The following is a 19701-nucleotide window of genomic DNA, read 5'->3' on the forward strand; positions in this document are numbered from 1 at the left end:
ATGTCAGAAGCATTAGTTTTCTAAATATGCTTTGAATTATAGATTTTTCCGGATACTAAATTTTTTTTTTCCTGTTCTCTCCTGCTATAATTTAGAGACTACTGAGAGAATCGGTAATTTCTGGTCAGGAACCCTAACATTGTAAAGCTCCTCAAACATATTGAATTGAAGGAGGTAGTATTTTTTGAACAGGCGGATATGTTATATATAAATTGTCAATAAACTCAAAATGCATGGAATAAGGTTACAGCTAAAGAGATGGCAAACTTAATGATCACACCATTGGGTCATTGAAGTATACACGGTTTGTTTTAAGTGTGGTCATTATTGGAGGCTGAAATTTTTATTCAGCAATATATCCAATGTTTTTATTCTAGGTTATTGCTACTATTGCTCTAGCTGTGGATGATATGTAAATTATTCAAATTTTGTTTGTTTCCCTTTTTCAAGTGTTCAAAATTCTCTTCATCTTTGTATTTATAAATTTTAAAAAATCTAAATGCTGCTTTTTTTAAATGCAGTACGGTTAGAACAACTTCAGGAGAAAAATATCAAGGATCACAACAGTATAGGTGAGTTCAGTAGAAATTATTGAAATGTACCTGGACTATAGGTTTTAATATTACAAGGCTGCAGTACTGAAGAAAAGATAACTGAATTTGCTTTTAGGTTTTCAAACCAATATTAAGAGTTTGGATCTGTAATCTAAATAATAATGCATTTGAATATATTTGATGTCATGCTTCTAGTTTTAATGACCAAGAAAGTTTGTTCTGTAAGGATCAGATTTATGAGATCATTTGTTACCAGGGATCAACTACGTGAAACTTTAAGGCCATTCTAAAATATAGCAGATTATAGTTTGTACATTCATATTTGGATTAACTTGACAATTTATCTAAACAGTCTGCTCTTAACATTGCACATAACAAAACAGTGGCAAATTATTTTGATTTGATTTCTCTCTTCTCGGAAAAATTCCTTCCATTCCCCCTCCCAAAATATCAGCCACTGCTCCAATTAAATTTATAGCCCATTGGGCTGAGATTGACCAATTCAGCACAATGATTGGAATTTTTCTGGTTTCTATGGCTCAACTGCCATTGCTTTATCTGGCTAGACCAACTGAGAAGTGGGATTGGAGGAGAATGGTGCTCTTAACTAGGCCAAAGTTTGCAGGCAAGTGAAGGATGAGAAATAATCATGCACCAGAGGCATATTCACCTAAGATGTCATCGATGACTTTAATTAGACTGTTTCAGTGCCGTAGCAGGGGCTGTAACCTGTTTGAAGAGATTCAAACATGTAGTTGTGGGAATGATGAGAATGGATTTGGGAGATGCCAATATGTTCAAGTACTTTTGGGATGTAGGTGAAAATGGAGACTAAATCCATAAACACTCCCTTGTCCACCTCTTTAATAACTAAATCAGAACTTTCAAATCAGTCACAAATCTGTGCTGATAGTCTTTGATCAGCTCATACTTTTTTGAAGTGCCCAGTCTCTGATGATAGATTGCAGGAAAGTTCTTGTTACTTGTGTTAAATTGCTAAGTATGCAGTTAATTGGATTTTCCTTATCCTATATAGTAGACTGAAGTTTGCAATTTTTTAAACCAAAGACACAATATCTGAATATGGAGAATTTTAGGAAGTTATGATAGTGCCATTTTCAATCCTCCATTGCCTTGTATCTTTTAATTGCTTTGTATGGAAACCACCAGACCTTAAAGATTTGTCTACCTTAAATCCGCTTACTTTCTTCATTACTTTTTTGTTAACCTGTACTAAGTTGACTAATTTTGTCCCCATGCCTGAATTTTAGTCTCCCTTATACTTGCTGGTGTTTGCCTTTTTCTTTTACAGTGAAAACATACAAAGGAGTCATTTAACAAGCCTGTTGTTGCCTTATTCATAGTTTCAGCTGCATCTGTTTTAATGGATTTGCATTCCCTATTACCACTTTCTTTATTATAATATATTTTTTAAAAATTAGCATCGATACTGCTTGCAATTTTTTTGTTCATATTCCACTTTTGCACCTGTCATTACTTTGTTTGCATCACTTCGTTGTCTTTACAACTCTCCTTGTCTGCTAGATTTGCACAACCTTTAATTAAATAGTGCCTCTTGTTTGTTGGCCAAAGTTGCTTAACTGAACAAATTAAAGTTTTTTCCCTTTTTAGGGCATGTACTAGTTTTCTATCTTCCAGCTATTTATTTGAGTGTTTCACACTGTTTGTCCGTTTACCCATCAACAGCTTAGCTCAATTTACTGTGGCCAATTTATTTCTCAGCACTTCTAAGTTTGCCTTAACTAAATTTTTAAAACTTGGTTTGTGATTCATGCTCCTCTCTGTATCACAATACCAAACACTATTTGCAAGTCAGATTATTAACTCATTCTCATTTGGTATTCATCACTAAATTTAGTATGGCCTTATCCTTTGTCAGATCTAAAACAATCCATTGCAGAAACTGTCCTGAGCATATTTCAGAAATTCATTATCCTTACTACTTAAACTACTTGCTTCTCTCAGTCTATGTAATAGTTAAAATCCCCCATTTCTATATTTATACATTTTCTCCACTACATCATGGCTGCAAGGCAATCTGTAGACAGCCCTGATTTGTCTTACTCTTCCCTAGTTCTTCCTGTATCCTTTATTTCCACAGCTGTAATTTTTAGCTGCATTGGAATTTGATTATTTACACAATAAATTCGCAGTTATTTGTCACTTGGGAAATAATAGAAAAATATCAGAAGATTGGATTTATTGATTGATTTCAGGGAAATTGTGATATATTAATGCAGTTTTTCAGCAGAAAAATGCTTATCCAATATAAAGTAGAATTGAAAATGAAATAAATATCATATTTTTAACTACAGTGCATAATTGCAAATTTTTGCTGCTTGTTAAAACACTGGCTTAATGTAAAGTTAGTAAAAAGGTTTTAGTCCAACCGATTTATTTGATAATAGACTCACAAGCTTTCGGGGTTAGCCCCTTCGTCAGGTGAATGGAGAGTTCTGGCCTCAGACAGAGCATGTAAAGCACAGACAGTTTAGAGATTACTGATTAGAATGCAAATCCTTACACCTAACTTGCTGTTCAAGTCCTAAAGTGGCTGACAATGTGAGTGGAAGGAGCACTGATCACAGGTTAAAGATATGTGTATTGTCTCCAGACAGTACAGCAAGTGAGGTTTTGCAAACCCAGGCAAGACCCTGAAAGCTTGTGAGTCTATTATCAAATAAATCGGTTGGACTAAAACCTGGTGTTGTCAGGCTTTTTACTGTGTTTACCCCAGTCCAACGCCGGCATACCCACATAATGTAAAGTTGCCAGCAGAGGGAGCTAAGTGACCACTGAACTGTTGTAATTCAGATTGTTTAATTTCTTCAACTGAGTGGCAGTTAGTGTTGGATCAGTAATTTTTAAGTTATCTTGTAACTGAGTAGAATGACTGAAACTGCTTTAGAAAAATAGGAGTTTGTTAATGCATTTGCATCACTTGTGCCACTGTTTGAAAAAAAGGTAAAAATTGAATTATGTTCTAGTGCAACTTTGTTTGCAGGTGATGTTTGCAACAAAGCTTGCTTATCAGCAATCAGGTTCTTGCTGGAATGGTGACTGCTCACATTTGATGTGCTGCCACCTCCCTTCTGCCATTGTCCCTTTTCGCTAATCCCCAGTTTTACCCTTTCACATACCTTATTCTTCTGACTTTTATCCATCTTTTTGTCTTTTGCCCTGGTTTATTTGTCTCTGTGCCACACTCCTTTGCTACTCCCTTTCAATTGCACACTAATTGATGCATATTCTTTTTTCTCCTGTTCTCTCATTCTGTCTCCCCATTCCCATGCTCCCTCAATCCATAAGAGTCAGTTACCGGATAATGATCAGGATAGATAACTGACTCAAATTTTCTGTCACTTCTCCAAACCAATCCAGGTTAATGATGTCTCCTAAACTGAAAACTGACTGGAAAATAATTCCGAGCAAATCAAGGATTAAATTTGAGTCCTTCCTGGTCCATATGGCTGTCGTGGTTCAAAAATGTTTTACACAATGATAAATGAAGATTTTGTGATTGCTGATGGAATTTTAATTATTGTATTTTAGTATTGCAGAAGCTTTTAGTATGGAAGACACTTGTTTGTTAAATAATGTTTTGTTCACAAAATGGATGCCTGGTTCAGATATATATTGAGGTGATTAGAGTTTTCTGTGGCTCCATTATGCCACTCCAAGCCCTGAATCGTCCAGGTCCTCCGTATATTGGGAGCGATTCTCCCAGCCCATGACACTGCTTCTGTAACGCAGCAGTTTAAGAGGAGGCTGTATTGCAGGCTTGCCCGCTGGGCGCCATAGTCCCTGCATGTCTCTGGCACCCCAGTTTCCAGCACCACGTGTTCCAAAATTGATTCTTTCTTTCTTTCTTTCTTCTCCCCACCCCGCCCTGTTCCGGGAAGCTGGTGGTCAGACCCTGCTGGAGTGAAGAGGGGGTCAATCAAAGTCTCCCAGAGGCTTGGGTGCTGGGAGGCGGTGCCCCCTAGCCGTTGCTACCTTGGCAATGCCAGCCTGGGCCCCTTGGCACAGCCCAAATGACAAAATGCCAATGCCCATGGGGTATCTTGGCACTGTCCACCTGGCATAGGGCACTGCCAAGGGGGCAGGGTCTAAAGTGGGTGGGGCCTGATGGCGATGGGGCCTTGGGGGTGGGGAGATCTCGCTGCCACTCTGCATTTTGGGCTGAGTGACAGAGGGAGGGGGGCCAGTGATTAGGGCTGGCCATCAGGGTGGAGGGGGGGGGGGGTTGGGGTTGCTGGTTGGGGGGAGATCGGGGCTGGAGGGGGAGAGTTCACAGCTGGCCCGGGCATGTTCCTGGTTGGGGGAGGGTGTGGTGAGGAGGTTGCATTGCCGAGGTGTCACAGCGCTGGCCAGCGAACAAGCTGGTCAGCATTCGGGGGGCTGGCAGACAGGAGCCACCACACATGTGCCAGTCTCTGCACTGACAGATTAGTGCATGCGCAGTGGCCCACTCAATGCTGTGCTTCTGGCCCCTCCAGTGGTATTAGGCCCCACCTGCTGATTTTTAGACTGAACCGCACTGCATGGAGTGTGAGTGATTCATTTTAAAACTTCAGCTGAAAAGAACAACATGACTTACACCAGCTTTTATGCAAATTCATCACTTAGGCTGGAATTTTATCACCCCACCTGCAACAGGAATTGGAGCGGGCGAGGGGCAGAATGTGGAAAAATCCATTGACCTCGGGCGGGATGTTACAGTTTCAGGATGAGTGTGGCCATGAAATCCCACCTTTAGAATTTTTTGGGGAGAATCGCTCCCTGTATGTTTGGCATCCAGACTAAATTGGAATATTGAAACAAGTGTGGCGTGTGAATTCCACAGTGAAATCATCCATTCCTTTTGTTTAAGAAGAAATAATTGCCTACAGATATTGTTGCTTTCATGTGCTCAGTGCATCTGCATTATTGCAATAGTTTTCCCTCCTAAATATTTTTGCCTTTGGGATCATTTTAAGGTACTGTTTTCTGTTAGTATTTACATTTTTAGGAGAAAGCATAGAGATTTGGAATTTCTTTTCAAGCATACATGCTTAGAACCTTCATTTTTAAAAATGTTATGCCGTTGCTATTTTTACAAACCTTTTCTTAACGTAGGATTACAATTGTAGTCATTACTTAATTATTATTCCCAGAAATGGCTCACATGGGAGTAGCAAATAGTTTGGTCCTTTGAATTTATTTGTGTTTAAATTCTGTACTCAGCTTTAACACTGTCACAGGTTACTTTAAAATTATAGGAGAGAAAGAAATGGTTTTGAAAAACGTCACTTTTATCAGCCCTGTTTGAATAATAAGGCTGTAAAAGTGCTATGATCAATGAACCTTCCAGTGTATCGATTTACTGTAACACCATTGTTTTCAAATATTTCCTTGGTTAGCAAGTCATACAGTCTGCGCTTTCTGCAATTGTTTTAGAATTTTATCAACTTCTTCTCATTTTGTTTTGCCTTTTGATCCCAAATAAATTAGGCTTCACCCCACTGAACTTTGAAACTTTAAAACCACTGAAAAGTTCTAGTCCAGTTTAGCATCGTTAAGTTCATAAACATAACTGCAAACAGAGCTATTTGGTAGTTAACCTGAAAGAAAATCAGTAATTTTTAATAAGCCATGCTTTCTAACTTAGTTCCACTAGTTTATATGAATGTTTATTCCAGTCTATTCTCCAGTCTGTGCCCCACAGGGCAAACATTTTTTTAAAATCACTCTCGTCATGTGAACTTGCTGGCACAGTTGGCATTTACTTCCCGTCTCCAGTACTCTGAAATGACTGAGTAACTTGTTTCACTACTTCAGAGAGTAATCACGTTGGTATGGGACGGGAGTCACACACTGGTGAGACCGGATAAAGCAAGCAGGTTACCTTTCCTAAAAGACAGTGATCCCATTTGAATTTTATGACAATCTGACATCTTGGTCACTTTTACTAATAGCAACTTTTGTTTTAGTTAGTTATTCTCCTAGTCCTGGGTAGGACATCAGGCTACAGCTTTTCTTTTACTGAATTTTAATTCTCTTAGCGCAGTTCTTCAATTATCTGGATTATTGATCTATGCTTCTGGATTACTTCTGCAAATATTACTAACGCAAAATCAACTACTGTTTGCATTATTCATCTTGTAGCCCAAATCACCCTGTTTTCTTGGTGTAGGGATCAACCTTTAATCAATCCAGCTGATTTCGCCTTGCTGAACTTTCCTGTTTGTTTGTTATTTTCAAAATTCCATTTCACTTTGCATTTATGCACTTATGTTGATGTAAACATCAGCACTGGGCATAATTTGAACTGTAAGCCATCTCCAGAAATAGCTATTCTTGATCAGGCCTATCTGACAGCTTCTGTTCTTATTTCTGACCAACTGACTTTGTCTATGCTTCTCTTGCCTGTTCTCTCTCTCACTCTCTCACACTCTCTATGTGTGCGTTTTAAAGTTTGGGTGTACTGTGGCTACCTCAATATTTCAAGTAAATAGTGAGTGCATTTCAGTCAGCTTGAGAAATATTTGATATTGATTAGATGAAAAGGTGTATAAATTTTTAGCCATCATTTCATGAAGAGGTTGATCAAGACAGAGACTGAAATTGTAGTAGCCAATATTGAAGTGATTAATAATTAATGCAAGTACTGTGATGCAGGTGAATTTTTGTTCAAGGCATTTTTTCAGCTGAAATATCTTTGCCCTCTTAGCCAATGATTAATGAAAAAGATGATGGTTATCTTCTTTGAAATTAAACCTTTATTTTGCATGTGTAATGTACTGAGTTGTGGCATTCACTTACCTGAATGAAAGTTTGTTTCATGTTATCAGTGTTGTAAAGCAAGCATTCACTCTTAGAACTAAAGTTAATTTTTTGTTTTGGTAACAATAGGAATCCAAGTTGATGACTTGTTACCTAAAATTAATGGAAGCACAGATAAAGGTAGTGTACCAATGCAACATTTCCAAAACTATGGATATAAACAAACTGATAAACCTATTGATTATTATTTCTGTGCAGTATATCAGGCTATTAATATGAGCAAAATTTAATTCCTAAATTGGCTTGTTTTTCCCTTATTGAGAAGAGCAATGCTGCTGTGGAATGTTTTCCAATTTCAGGAATCCATTGTCTGCTTCAAGCACAAAGCAGGTGTACAGTTACAAAAGAGAACTCTGCCACCAAAACTCAGAGAAACGCCCCATCACAAAAGCTGCCATTTATGCATCATCCATGTTGTCTTTCAATGGGCAAATGCTAGTTTAAGATGTTCATACTAGTTTACATGGGTCCCCTGCAACTTGCAAAGGCTTTTCGTTCCTAATATGGTCAGGGTTTAAGTTCAGGTTTCGTGTTTCAGAAACATTTTCATGTTTAGAAGCAATCTCTCCGTTCTCTCCCTTCCCTAACCCCTTCTGTGAAATCCAGCCCCAAGACAAGAAAGATGGAATTATTTTCAGCAAATGTTTTTATTACTTGGACATTTTGTATTCTCATGAATATGGAAGAATTAATTTGGATGATAGTTTGGAGGAATCTATCCCAAGTAATCCAAGGATTAAAGCTTTGCTATTTTGCAATCAATTTTAGGTTCTCTACTGATCCTGTAAAACACTAGGAGGTGGGGGGACAGGCTGGATGACAGTGGAATGATGTGAGAGAAGAAGAGGCAGAATTAAGTAAAGGAATGCAATTTAAAATCAAAATGGCTGTTTTCTATAAATAAATGTATTTATGAAAGATGAGTGCTTATTCTCCAGCTCACATTTGGCTTTGTCAATTGGAGATCAAATGTGTGAAATTGAGTGTGCAAATCAAGTTAAAATTAATAGAACAGCTGTAGCCTATAAATAGTACACTCCAATGATATGAATTTCATTGGACAAAATAAAATATCCGCGTGCATTACTGGATCAGTGGATCACATTTTGAAGCTAGTAATTCAAGTGTTCCAAGCAGGAAACTAACTAAAACAAATACTTAATTGAAGATTCTTTCTTTCTAATAGAGCACTTTCTATTAAAGAGTGGAGGGGACTGCTCTGAGCTATTCCAACAGTTCATTGAGTGCAAGAGTGAGTACATTGTATAATTTACACTGTCTAAATGACGCATAGGATACTGAAAAACCTACACAACAGCATTTAGAAGAGGGTAATGTCCTATAGTTTTAACTATAGATCAAGATATTAGAATCAGCCCATCAAAACATCAAGTACCATTTGAACCTGAAAGATTAATTATTTTTAATTGCAATGTAAAATTATAAAGTTTGAGAAAGATACTTATGCTTCCTGTTCTTGTTTGTTTGCCCATTGTCCTTTTTCAGAAGGTTAAGTATGTCATTGCCATGAATTAAGTGTAGTAATCAACAAAGAGAGAACTTGGTAGGTTAAAACTAAAGTTGCTGGTTTCCATCTTAATTCAAGATTGTATTTGCTAATTCTGTTAAATGATGCCTGCACTTGAAAATTTTACCCATTACTTGAGAGTATAATTCGTATTTTCTTGTGACATTATATTCTCTTCTGTTCCTTGAATTCTAAATGTAGCTTGTTTTGATGTTTAGCGTTTTGTCAAATGCTACTTTTTGTTTTTAAACTAATTATAATTGTTGTTACAATGTAAAACAGCGCACATCAGTGACCACCAAAAATAATTCAAAGGTGGAGTTGCTTTAGTATAAGTTACAATTCTGCATTGTAAAACAGGGTTGCAGAGCAGCACGGTGGCACAGTGGTTAGCACTGCTGCCTCACAGCACCAGGGACCCGGGTTCGATTGCCATCTTGGGTCACTGTGTGGAGTCTACACGTTTTCCCCGTGTCAGCATGGGTTTCGTCCAGGTAGCTCCCACAGTCTGAAAGATGTGCTGGTGTGGTGCACTGACCATGCTAAATTCTCCCTTGGTGTACCCAAACAAGCGTCAGAGTGTGGCGACTAGGGGATTTTCACAGTAACTTCATTGCAGTGTTAATATAAACCTACTTGTGACACTAATAAATAAACTTTAAAAACTTCTAACAAAAAGTTATTAAGGTTGTGTTTTTCTCACATCCCACTCTCCTATTTGTTCCCCAAACATAAGAATATTTTTAAGCAACTATCTAGTTATGGAATGTGGATCAATACCATTTTGAGCCAATAAATTTTATAATCTAATCACTTAAACTGCCTTTTTTATTATTTTTGCAGCCTATTTAAGACCATCTAACCAGTGATTTTTTTTTAAAACTATCTGATCATTAAAGCCTTCCAAACTTAAAGGCTGTTGTGAGGTCATACCTTTAACCTTCTCAACACTTGGGTCTCTGTTCATAACTTTCACCCCTTACTCGGTGCAAGAACAAGCTGAACAACTTTTTTTGCATTTGTTTTAAGTGCCCCTAGATATGAAATCGAACATTTAATTTGCTTATTTTCTGACCTTATCCACTTGTGCAGCTGACTCTTTTAATGATTTGTAACACGTCAGAATCCCTTTATACCTCTTTGCCACTTAAAATGGTACAATGTGTTTATTCCCCATATTCTTATTTCCAAAATATATTCTTTTCACATTGACTTGCATCTGCCAGTTAACTCCCACCCACCTGATGAAGGGACAGCCTGTTCTGAAAGCTTGCCACATTTGCTACAAATAAACTTGTTGGACTTTAAATTGGTGTTGTGGGATATGTTTCTGTTTTACCCCAGTCTAATGCCGGCATCTCCACATCGTTTCTCAATCCATACAATTTTATTCTGTGTTCTGCTGAAAATAGACATTTTGTCAAAAGTTTTCATCTTGTAGTCATCAGGATAATTTCAATACTAATGTCAGGGGAAACGACAACCTTACATTGTATGGGAAGAGAATTCTAATTGGCAAGTGATTGGTAGAAACATAGCCATGGAGAATGCACTAGTTAGTGGTGACAGACTGTTAACTGCCAAGCATTGTTTGAAAATTTAAACCAAGTAGCTTGAATCTGATTGGTCAAGGCACTGCCCTAACCAATGAACTAGCAAATAGCTATCACTTATTTTGGTAAGCTGAAATAGGCACAATGTCTATACAACTGTACATGCTCTTTCTATCTGCAGTGAATATGCTCCTGTGTATATATGCAACTTCAAGTACATGCAAATGTGCTACATTGCAGGTCTGACAATCTTAAATTGGTTCCGAGCACACTTTTTAGCATGTTCAGAATTACTTAGCAATTGCGGAATCGTATCTAATGTTGGACATTTTTAAAATTCATTTATGCGACATAGGTGTTGCTGGCTGGCCAGCATTTATTGCCCATCCCTACTTGCCCTTGAGTTTTGTACCATCTGGTTGGGTACAGTGTGTGCCTTGCCTGTTGTGAAGAGCAGAAGGGACATGCTGTTTGATGTGATCTGCCAATCGTTGGGACATTTGGCCTACATATCTAGTATCATACTGGCACTGAAATTAATGCACCACATTACTCATTTGTGTGATATGCAGAATGTCTTTTTGGTTTGATGGCAGGATCCTATTCATGAACATCAGTTGCGTTACTACTGCATGGTAACAGCTTGAAATAGCTAGCTTCATCTATTGCTCAAATTTTTGAGATACCTTGCCCTTCCAGGGGAATCTGAGGTAGACTGGGCATATTTCGGAGCCAAAACTGACAACCTTAGGCCTGTTCATGAGTTTACATGATATAGAGTGTGAAATTATCTATCAGGGTAGCCATTATTCCAATATTCTGGCTCCAAACACTCTTCCCTGGTGAAAGAAAAATTTACACGTACTTCTTTCAGTCTAGTATACTGTGGTCACTATTGATGATATGGTCTGCTCCACACTGGGGAGACCAGATGGGGTGATGGATTTGCAGAACACTTCTATTCAGTCCACAAGCAGCACAACAAGCTTTACCATGGTCTCAGCCCTTCTTTGTCTTTTGTCTCCCATAGTGTACCCGTGAAGAGCAACCCCTCGCCTTTTCATATAGGCACTTCATAGCCTTCAGGGCTGAACGCTGAGTTTGACCATTGCAGCTCATAACCTCTGCCCCTGTTTTGTTTCCTTTTCCTTTGTAGGTTTAGATTTTTCTCTTTTTTTTTCTCTTATTTTGCATTCAGACCTCAGCTGTTCATGGCTTTACCATCGCTTCACTTACCCCAATGCTATTCCCTTCGCCATCAACTCTTTTGTGAGACTTTCATGAACACAGATGTCTAAGATAGGCAGATGAGTATTCATAAGTGATTGAAAATTATTTTATTAAGAAGTAACAATGTAATATTCAACATGATAATTTAGCTACGTAGACAGGAAATTACAAACTGTGACAACTGAGACTGGTTCACTGCCTCCAGAGGACAAGTGGACGGTTGCTACAGTGTGTGTTAATCTCAATTGCATTCTGGCAGCATTCTGTTCTCCGAGCACTCACTAATAAACTCCATCACCTGTTAAAACTGTTCTGACCAACGGATACAGGACAGGTACCCAAAATGTCAAGGTGATCACCTCCCCTTTCCCCTGTTGATCACCCTGGATTGAGGTGGCTGGGTACACAGGGCACCAGAAGATTATTTGCTATTGGTTCAATAATGCTCTGAGTCTAGTGACTGAACGCAGAGGACACAATTTTTGTGACCTTTATCTTAACTTGCCTTGGCCCCTGAGCCCCTCGAATATTTTTTCATTGTGAGAAATAAAATGCTTTGCCAGCTAGTTCCATCAGAGTTCTATAAGTGCCATTTCTTAAAGGCCATATTTTTTACATTTAAATCATTTCATCTCAACTGCCTTTCATCCTTTCACAGCACTTCCCTTTTTTCCCCAACCTCCCCACACTATCACTTGCTTCAAATCTATTCCATGTCTAAATTTTTCAGTTCCAATGAAAGGTTGCAATGTTAACTCTGTTTCTCATTCTACAAGGCATTTCAGTTTTGCTGAGTATTTCCAGCATTTTATGTTTTTTTTTGTAATTCCAGTTTCTGTAATATTTTGTTTTTGTATTGTATGATGACCATGTTGTTAAATTCGTGCCTTTATTTACAAAGTCCAAGTATCCACCCAGTTTCTTAGCTGCCTTGTCAACTTGCACTGTCAGCTTCAAAATTTGTGAATATGCACTCCCTACTCACGCCACCCCATGCCTTTGTGAAACCTCCTACAGTCATGCTCACTAATTATCAGCTGCAAACTTTAAAATTACTTTCCTTATCCCGAAGTCCTGGTCATTCATATATAGCAGGAAAAACAATGGACCTGATGGAAACCTCTGGGGGACTCCACTGCCTACTTCCGTCCAGTCAGGGAAACATCCAATCACCGCTACTCTTTGCTTCCAGTCCTTTAGTCAACAGTGCATCCAAGTTATGTAATGGGAACAAAGTTGGCGTATCTACCATCACAATAAACTCCAGACTAAAACATGCATTTAGAGGTGCATGTTGTCACAGTTACTTGGACTCCTTGAATGATCTGTAACATGTACACCATCAGGTTCCTGTTTCCGCAGCCCTTTTAGAATTGCACCCTTAGTATTGCCACTCTTTTGTTGCTCCAATGTAATGTTCCAGTTATTTGCCATTTACACCAACCTATTTATGTCCTCTTGAAATCTATCACTATCCTCCTCACAGTTTACAGCACATCCAAGTGTATGTCATCTGCAAATTTTGAAATTGTGTCCTGTAGACCCAAGTCTAGGTCATTAATACATAGAGAAGTGGCAGTCCTGAATGACGCTTGCGGAATCCTACTGTATACTTTCCTCGTGCCTGAGAAGCAATTCTTCACCATTACTCTCTAGGTAGAGTCTTGTTCCCTCCCCTGTGGTAAGTTTGGTGGTTGGGGAGGGCATTTCATTGGGTTGAGGAGTGGCAGGTGAGGAACCACAGCACCTTCTCTCCTACACTCCGATTAAATCCAAGCAAGTTGGCTCATGGATGGCCATCCTGTTCCACTGTGAACTGAGATTCTTGAGCGGGCAATTCGAGCCCACTTCAGGGACTAATCCCTTTGCAGGTGGCATTAACTCTTTTGCTCACCATGAAGGGAGCACAGTGAACAAAGGTTGGCACGTTTGCTTGCAGGCTCCCAGGATATTTCCATTATTCAAAGGCACTGCCTGATTATGGGACTCAGCATTGGGAATTAGGGGAGGGGATACTGAGAGCCACCCCATCTCCCACGATCCAGAGTCCACACCCTTGCTCCCACTATCATTCACCTATATCTCACCCCTCCTTTGATCTGAGGTGTTACATGGGTGTAGTACCAACAGCACCCACTGCCAACTTTGTAATACTGCTAAGTACAGAAGAGCTGCCAGCTGCTAACTGGCTGGTGGCTCTTGATGGGCAGGAGCTTGGCACCATGTGTTCCTGAGGAAAGGCCTGTCTTTGGCTTGTTCAGTGCTTGAGTGGCATAATATTAGTGGCCTTTCCCAAGAGAGACGATCTCTCTAACCTTTTATGAACTATATTTTCTTTATACCACTTGCTTCATAGGAAGATTTCCTGTTTTGTCTCTATTTGCCTTGCCATTCCTTGAACTTTCTCTTACTTTTTATATGTTTATAAAAGATTTTTGGGTTCCCTTTTAATTTACCAACTAATCTTTTCTCATATTCCCTTTTTGCCCTTTGAACCTTTTTCAGTTTCCCCCTGAACTCTATCCTGCTTGGTTTTTAGTTGTATTTTGTACCTGATGTTTGTCATGAATCTCATTTCTCTGTCTTATTTTAACAGCCTTTATCATTAAGGGTGCTCTCCCCTTGGAGATCTCTCCTCATATGTGAATATGCTTGGTTTGTGCTCAAATAATCCTTGCCTTGAAAGCATCGTCTATTTTCCTGGTCAGTTATTTTTTTCAGACTGTGTCTGCTAGACCTCCTCTCAGATTACAGGAATTGGCTTTCCTAGTCTGGTACATCCATCTTTAATTTCTTATTATCCCTTTCCATAACTACTTTAAGCAAAATTATATTATGATCACTAATACCCAAATGTTCTCCCAGTGAACCACATTCTACCTGCCTTACTTCATTCCATGGAATTAAATCCAGCTGTTTAATTTCTGCTTGGGCTAGAAGTATCTTAAAGTTCTCCTGCATGCATTTGAAAAATTCTCTACCCTTCCTGCCTTTTTTTTTAATTTTCCCCCCCATTAAGCTAATTGAATTCCCCAATTGTTGCTGCTCTGTCACTTCTACATTTCTGCAAAATCTGCCCTGAAATTTGCTCTTCTACCTCCTTGTTTTGGCATGTTTAGTATGTGATGGGGAAAATTAGGACCAGCTATATTCCATTGCCTATTTCTGGTCTGGAAATGCTTAATGTTGATCTTGCGTGCCTGGAATGTTCAGTTCTGCCATAATAGCATTTTGCCCCAATCACCAGAATATTTGATTATTTTTGTGCTGTTTTCAAGTTGTCTCTGAATGCCTGGTCCTCCACTGAGCATTTCTTTAGCCTCAGGTTCATAACTGGGATATTTAGAACTTGCTGGGCCATAATGTTTTAAAGAAACCTTGTAGGAATGAAACATTCAGGGGTAATTTTAAACATGCTGCAAATTAAAGGAATATCACCACCAAAGATAAGCAGTTAGTTAACTTTCTGGCATTGACTTTAAAAGGAGTAGAATTACTTTGTTAGTTTATCGTATATGTGTGGAACTTTAAGTACTGGCAGAAGCTTTGAACACATAATTTATATCCGTCTTCGCAGAAGAGGGTGCAAGTTCATTCCGGAATGAATGGTAATTAGGGTCTATAAAGAGTGAGGAAATTAATATCAGCAGAGAATAAAAATTGGAGAAAGTTGAGAGACAAAACTCCAACAGATCTCTGGGAGCTGATTGCCTACACCCTAAGGTACTAAAAGAGATTACCTGCAGAGATAGTAGATATGATCTTTTCAAAATTTCTTAGATTTTGGAATGATCCTATCAAATAGGAAATTGGTTAACGTTACACTTTCCTAAAAAGGAAGGAGAGAGAAGACGGGGAACTGCAGGCCAGTTAACCTAACATCATTTGTTGGGAAAGTAATGGAATCGATTATTAATGAAGTTCCATTGCACTTAGAAAAGCAAGTTCGCAAGGCTTTATGATAGGGAATTCCTGTTTTTTTTAAGGATATAACTTAGTAGGGTAGATAATGGGGAACCAGTAAATGTAGTATACATGGATTTCAAAAAGCATTTGATAAGGTCACATAAAAGGTTAATGGCAAGATAAGGGTTCATTTTTCCTGTGGAGCAGCTTCGAGAGGCAGCGATTTTTGGGCGTGTGTGGAGGTTGCGAGTAAGGTACATTTTCTTGTTTAAATTTTTAACTTTTTATTTCTAGTTTAAAGTCGCGAGTAGCGGTGGTTTTTTTTTTGAATTAGTTAGAAACTGGAAGTCGTCACTAGGACGCTTACCGGTATTTGTAGTTTTTTTTTTCGGGTCTCTGACCCTATAAATTGGCACAGAGAGGATACCCGATCCTCTACACTGGTAGAGAATCCCACCCTCCCACCTCCTCTAACCTAATTATAAGTGTGTGGGAAGTTTTTTTTTCTCTTTTTCCTTTTCTGCTGGAAATTGTTTCAGAGATGGCAGTTCAGGCAGTAAGCTGCACCTCCTGTGGTATGTATGTGGTGAGGGACACCAGTAGTGTTTCTGCTGATTATACCTGTAGGAAGTGTGTACGATTGCAGCTTCTGGAGGAGCGCGTTAAGGAGCTGGAGTGAGTCGCAAAAACCCAGCTTGCAGGTGCAGCAGGTGGTCAGGAAGGCGAATGGGATGCTGGCCTTCATCATGAGGGGGATTGAATATAAAAGTAGGGAGGTCTTGCTGCGGCTGTATAGGGCATTGGTGAGGCCGCAGCTGGAGTACTGTGTGCCGTTTTGGGCGCTGTACTTACGCAAGGATATTTTGGCCTTGGAGGGAGTACAGAGGAGGTTTACGAGGCTGATGCCGGAGTTGAGGGGGTTGAGCTATGAGGAGAGGCTGAATAAATTAGGCTTGTACTCGTTAGGGTTTAGAAGAATGAGGGGAGATCTCAGTGAGACGTATAAGATGATGAATGGGATGGATAGGATAGAGGTGGAGAGACTCTTCCCGCTCAGAAAGGATAGTAGGACTAGGGGGCACAGCCTCAAGATAAAGGGGGGGGGCCGGTTTAGAACGGAGTTGAGGAGGAACTTCTTCACTCAAAGGGTGGTGAATCTCTGGAATTCTCTGCCCGTTGAAGTGGTGGAGGCTACCTCGCTAAATATTTTTAAGACGCGGGTTAATGGGTTTTTGATAAGCGAGGGGATTAAGGGTTATGGGGAGAGGGCGGGAATGTGGAACTGAGCCACGACAGATCAGCCATGATCTTATTGAATGGCGGGGCAGGCTCGAAGGGCTAGTTGGCCTACTCCTGCTCCTATTTCTTATGTTCTTATGTAACTCCGGATAATTCAGGAGGCTGAGGCGGACATCGATAGGAGTTACAAGGAGATAGTCACTCCTAGAAATGAGTCTTGGGTAACTGCCAGGAAGAGGGGAAAGAAGCAACTGGGGGGGACAATCCCCTGGGACTGTTCCCCTCCAAAATAGGTTTTCTGTCCTGGAGGCTACAGTTGAGGAGGAATCAACTGGTGATAGCCAAAGGGAGCAGGTCTCTGGAGGTGAGCCTGTTGTGAAGGCTCAGGTGGTTAGGGGATGTAAAAGCTTGGGCCTAGTGATTGGGGATTCCACAGTTAGGGGGACGGATAGGAGAGTCAGAGGTAATGGTAGGGACTCAGGGCTGGTGTGTTGCCTCCCAGGGGCTGGGGTCCGGGATGTTTCAGAGAGGGTGTTCAGGACTTTTAAGGGAGAGGGAGATCAACCCCAAGTCATAGTTCATGTGGGGACGCATGACATAGGGAGGTTAAGGGAAGGGGAGATTAAGCAGAACTTTATGGAGTTGGGGTGGAAACTTAAGGCCAAGTCGGACAGAGTGGTTACCTCGGGACTCTTGCCTGTGCCACGGGATAGTTTAGAGCAGAACAGAGAGAGGGAAAGTTTGAACTCGTGGATGAGGGGATGGTGCAGGAGGGAGGGGTTCAGGTTCTTGAGCAATTGGGGTTCATTCTGGGGAAGGTGGGACCTCTACAGGAGTGATGGTCTACACCTGAATCAGAGGGGAACCAATATCTTGGGGGGAAAATTTGCAAAGGCTATGCAGGGGGTTTAAACTGATTCAGAGGGGGGGGTGGGATCCTGAGTAGCGGGGGTGAAAGTGAGGGAGGCATAGATGGGGACTGCAATGCACGGCATCGTGGGGGTGAAGCGGAGCAGGGTTTGAAATGCGTATACTTTAATGCGAAGAGTATTTGCAATAAAGTGGATGAACTTGCAGCGTGGATCAATACCTGGGACTTTGATGTTGTGGCCATTTCAGAAACATGGATAGAGCAGGGTCAGGAATGGTTGTTGCAGGTTCCAGGGTTCAAATGCTTCAGTCAGAGCAGAGAAGGAGGTAGAAGGGGGGGAGGGGTAGCATTATTAGTCAAGGATTGTATCACGGTGTCAGAGAGGAAGTTTGATGAGGACTTGTCTGTTGAGGTAGTATGGGCTGAGATTAGAAATAGGAGAGGGGAGGTCACCCTGTTGGGAGTCTTTTATAGACCTCCTAAAAGTTCTGGAGAGGTTGAGGAAAGGATTGCAGAGACAATCCTAGATAGGAGTGAAAGTAATAGGGTAATTGTTATGGGGGACTTTAACTTTACTAATATTGATTGGAATAGCTATAGCTCTAGCTCATTAGAGGGGTCAGTTTTTGTGCAAAGCGTGCAGGAAGGTTTTTTGACTCAGTATGTTGATAGGCCAACTAGAGGTGAGGCTATATTGGATTTGGTGCTGGGAAATGAGCCAGACCAGGTGCTAGACTTGGAAGTTGGTGTGCATTTTGGTGATAGTGACCACAGTTCAGTTACGTTCACCTTAGTGATGGAAAGGGATAGGCATGAACCTTGGGTCAGTAGTTTTAGCTGGGAGAAGGGTAATTATGAGGCTATTAGGAGAGAATTAGGAAGCATAGGTTGGACTAGGAGACTACAGGGTCTTGGAACGTCCGAAATGTGGAGTTTTTTCAAGGAGCAGCTACTGCGAGTCCTTGATATGTATGTCCCTGTCAGGCAAGGAGGAATTGGTCGAGCTAGGGAACCGTGGTGCACTAAGAAAGTTGGTTCGCTGGTTAAAAAGAAAAAGGAGGCTTATGTTCGGATGAGACTTGAGGGCTCAGGTAGTGCACTAGAAAGCTTTAGATTGGCTAGGAGGGAGTTAAAGAGTGAGTTAAGGGCTAAAAGAGGACATGAGAAGACTTTGGCTGATAGGATTAAGGAGAATCCTAAGGCGTTCTATAGCTATGTTAAGAACAGAAGGTTGGTTAGGGCAAGATTGGGGCCAGGTAGAGACAGCAGTGGGAATTTGTGTGTGGAGCCGGAAGAGATTGGAGAGGCACTGAACCAATATTTCTCTTCGGTGTTCACGCAGGGGGACATAAATGTAGCTGTGGAGAACACTGGGTTACAGGGTTGTAAACTGGACAGTATTGCAGTTGATAAGGAGGATGTGCTAGATATTCTTGAGGGTTTGAAAATAGATAAGTCCCCTGGGCTGGACGGGATTTACCCTAGGATTCTCTGGGAGGGAAGGGAGGCGATTGCAGAGCCTCTGGCTCTGATCTTCAGGTCGTCGTTGGTCACAGGTATATTGCCAGAAGATTGGAGGATAGCGAATGTTGTCCCATTGTTTAAGAAGGGGAACAGAGACTTCCCCGGGAATTATAGACCGGCGAGTCTTACTTCTGTTGTGGGTAAGGTTTTAGAAAAAATTATTAGGGATAGGATTTATAGTTATTTGGAGAGTAATGAATTGATTGGAGATAGTCAGCATGGTTTTGTGGAGGGTAGGTCATGCCTTACTAACCTTATTGAGTTTTTTGAGAAAGTGACCAAAGAGGTGGATGGGGGTAAGGCAGTTGACATGGTATATATGGACTTTAGTAAGGCGTTTGATAAGGTTCACCATGGAAGGCTTCTGCAGAAAATGCACATGTATGGGATTGAGGGTGATTTAGGTAATTGGATCAGGAATTGGCTGGCGGATAGGAGACAGAGGGTGGT

At 40.4% G+C, this 19701-nt stretch overlaps 1 protein-coding gene across 22 annotated transcripts in view; it reads left to right on the plus strand.

Annotated features, from left to right (window-relative positions):
* The window catches only part of slmapa (sarcolemma associated protein a), a 202206-nt gene that overhangs the window by 102672 nt on the left and 79833 nt on the right, over nt 1-19701 (plus strand). For 9 of the 22 annotated variants that reach the window (XM_080182862.1, XM_080182858.1, XM_080182886.1 and 6 more), the window contains exons 11-13: nt 522-572; nt 7470-7520; nt 8587-8652. The exons of 3 other annotated variants lie outside the window; for them this stretch is intronic. In XM_080182862.1, the coding sequence (XP_080038988.1) occupies nt 522-572; nt 7470-7520; nt 8587-8652 (168 nt within the window). The remainder of the gene's footprint in view (nt 1-521; nt 573-7469; nt 7521-8586; nt 8653-19701) is intronic. 10 more of the 22 variants (XM_080182876.1, XM_080182882.1, XM_080182898.1 and 7 more) reach the window with 3 other exon arrangements.

Source organism: Carcharhinus amblyrhynchos, chromosome 3, assembly GCF_965287045.1.
Source record: "Carcharhinus amblyrhynchos chromosome 3, sCarAmb.v2.hapA, whole genome shotgun sequence".
NCBI lineage: Eukaryota > Metazoa > Chordata > Chondrichthyes > Carcharhiniformes > Carcharhinidae > Carcharhinus > Carcharhinus amblyrhynchos.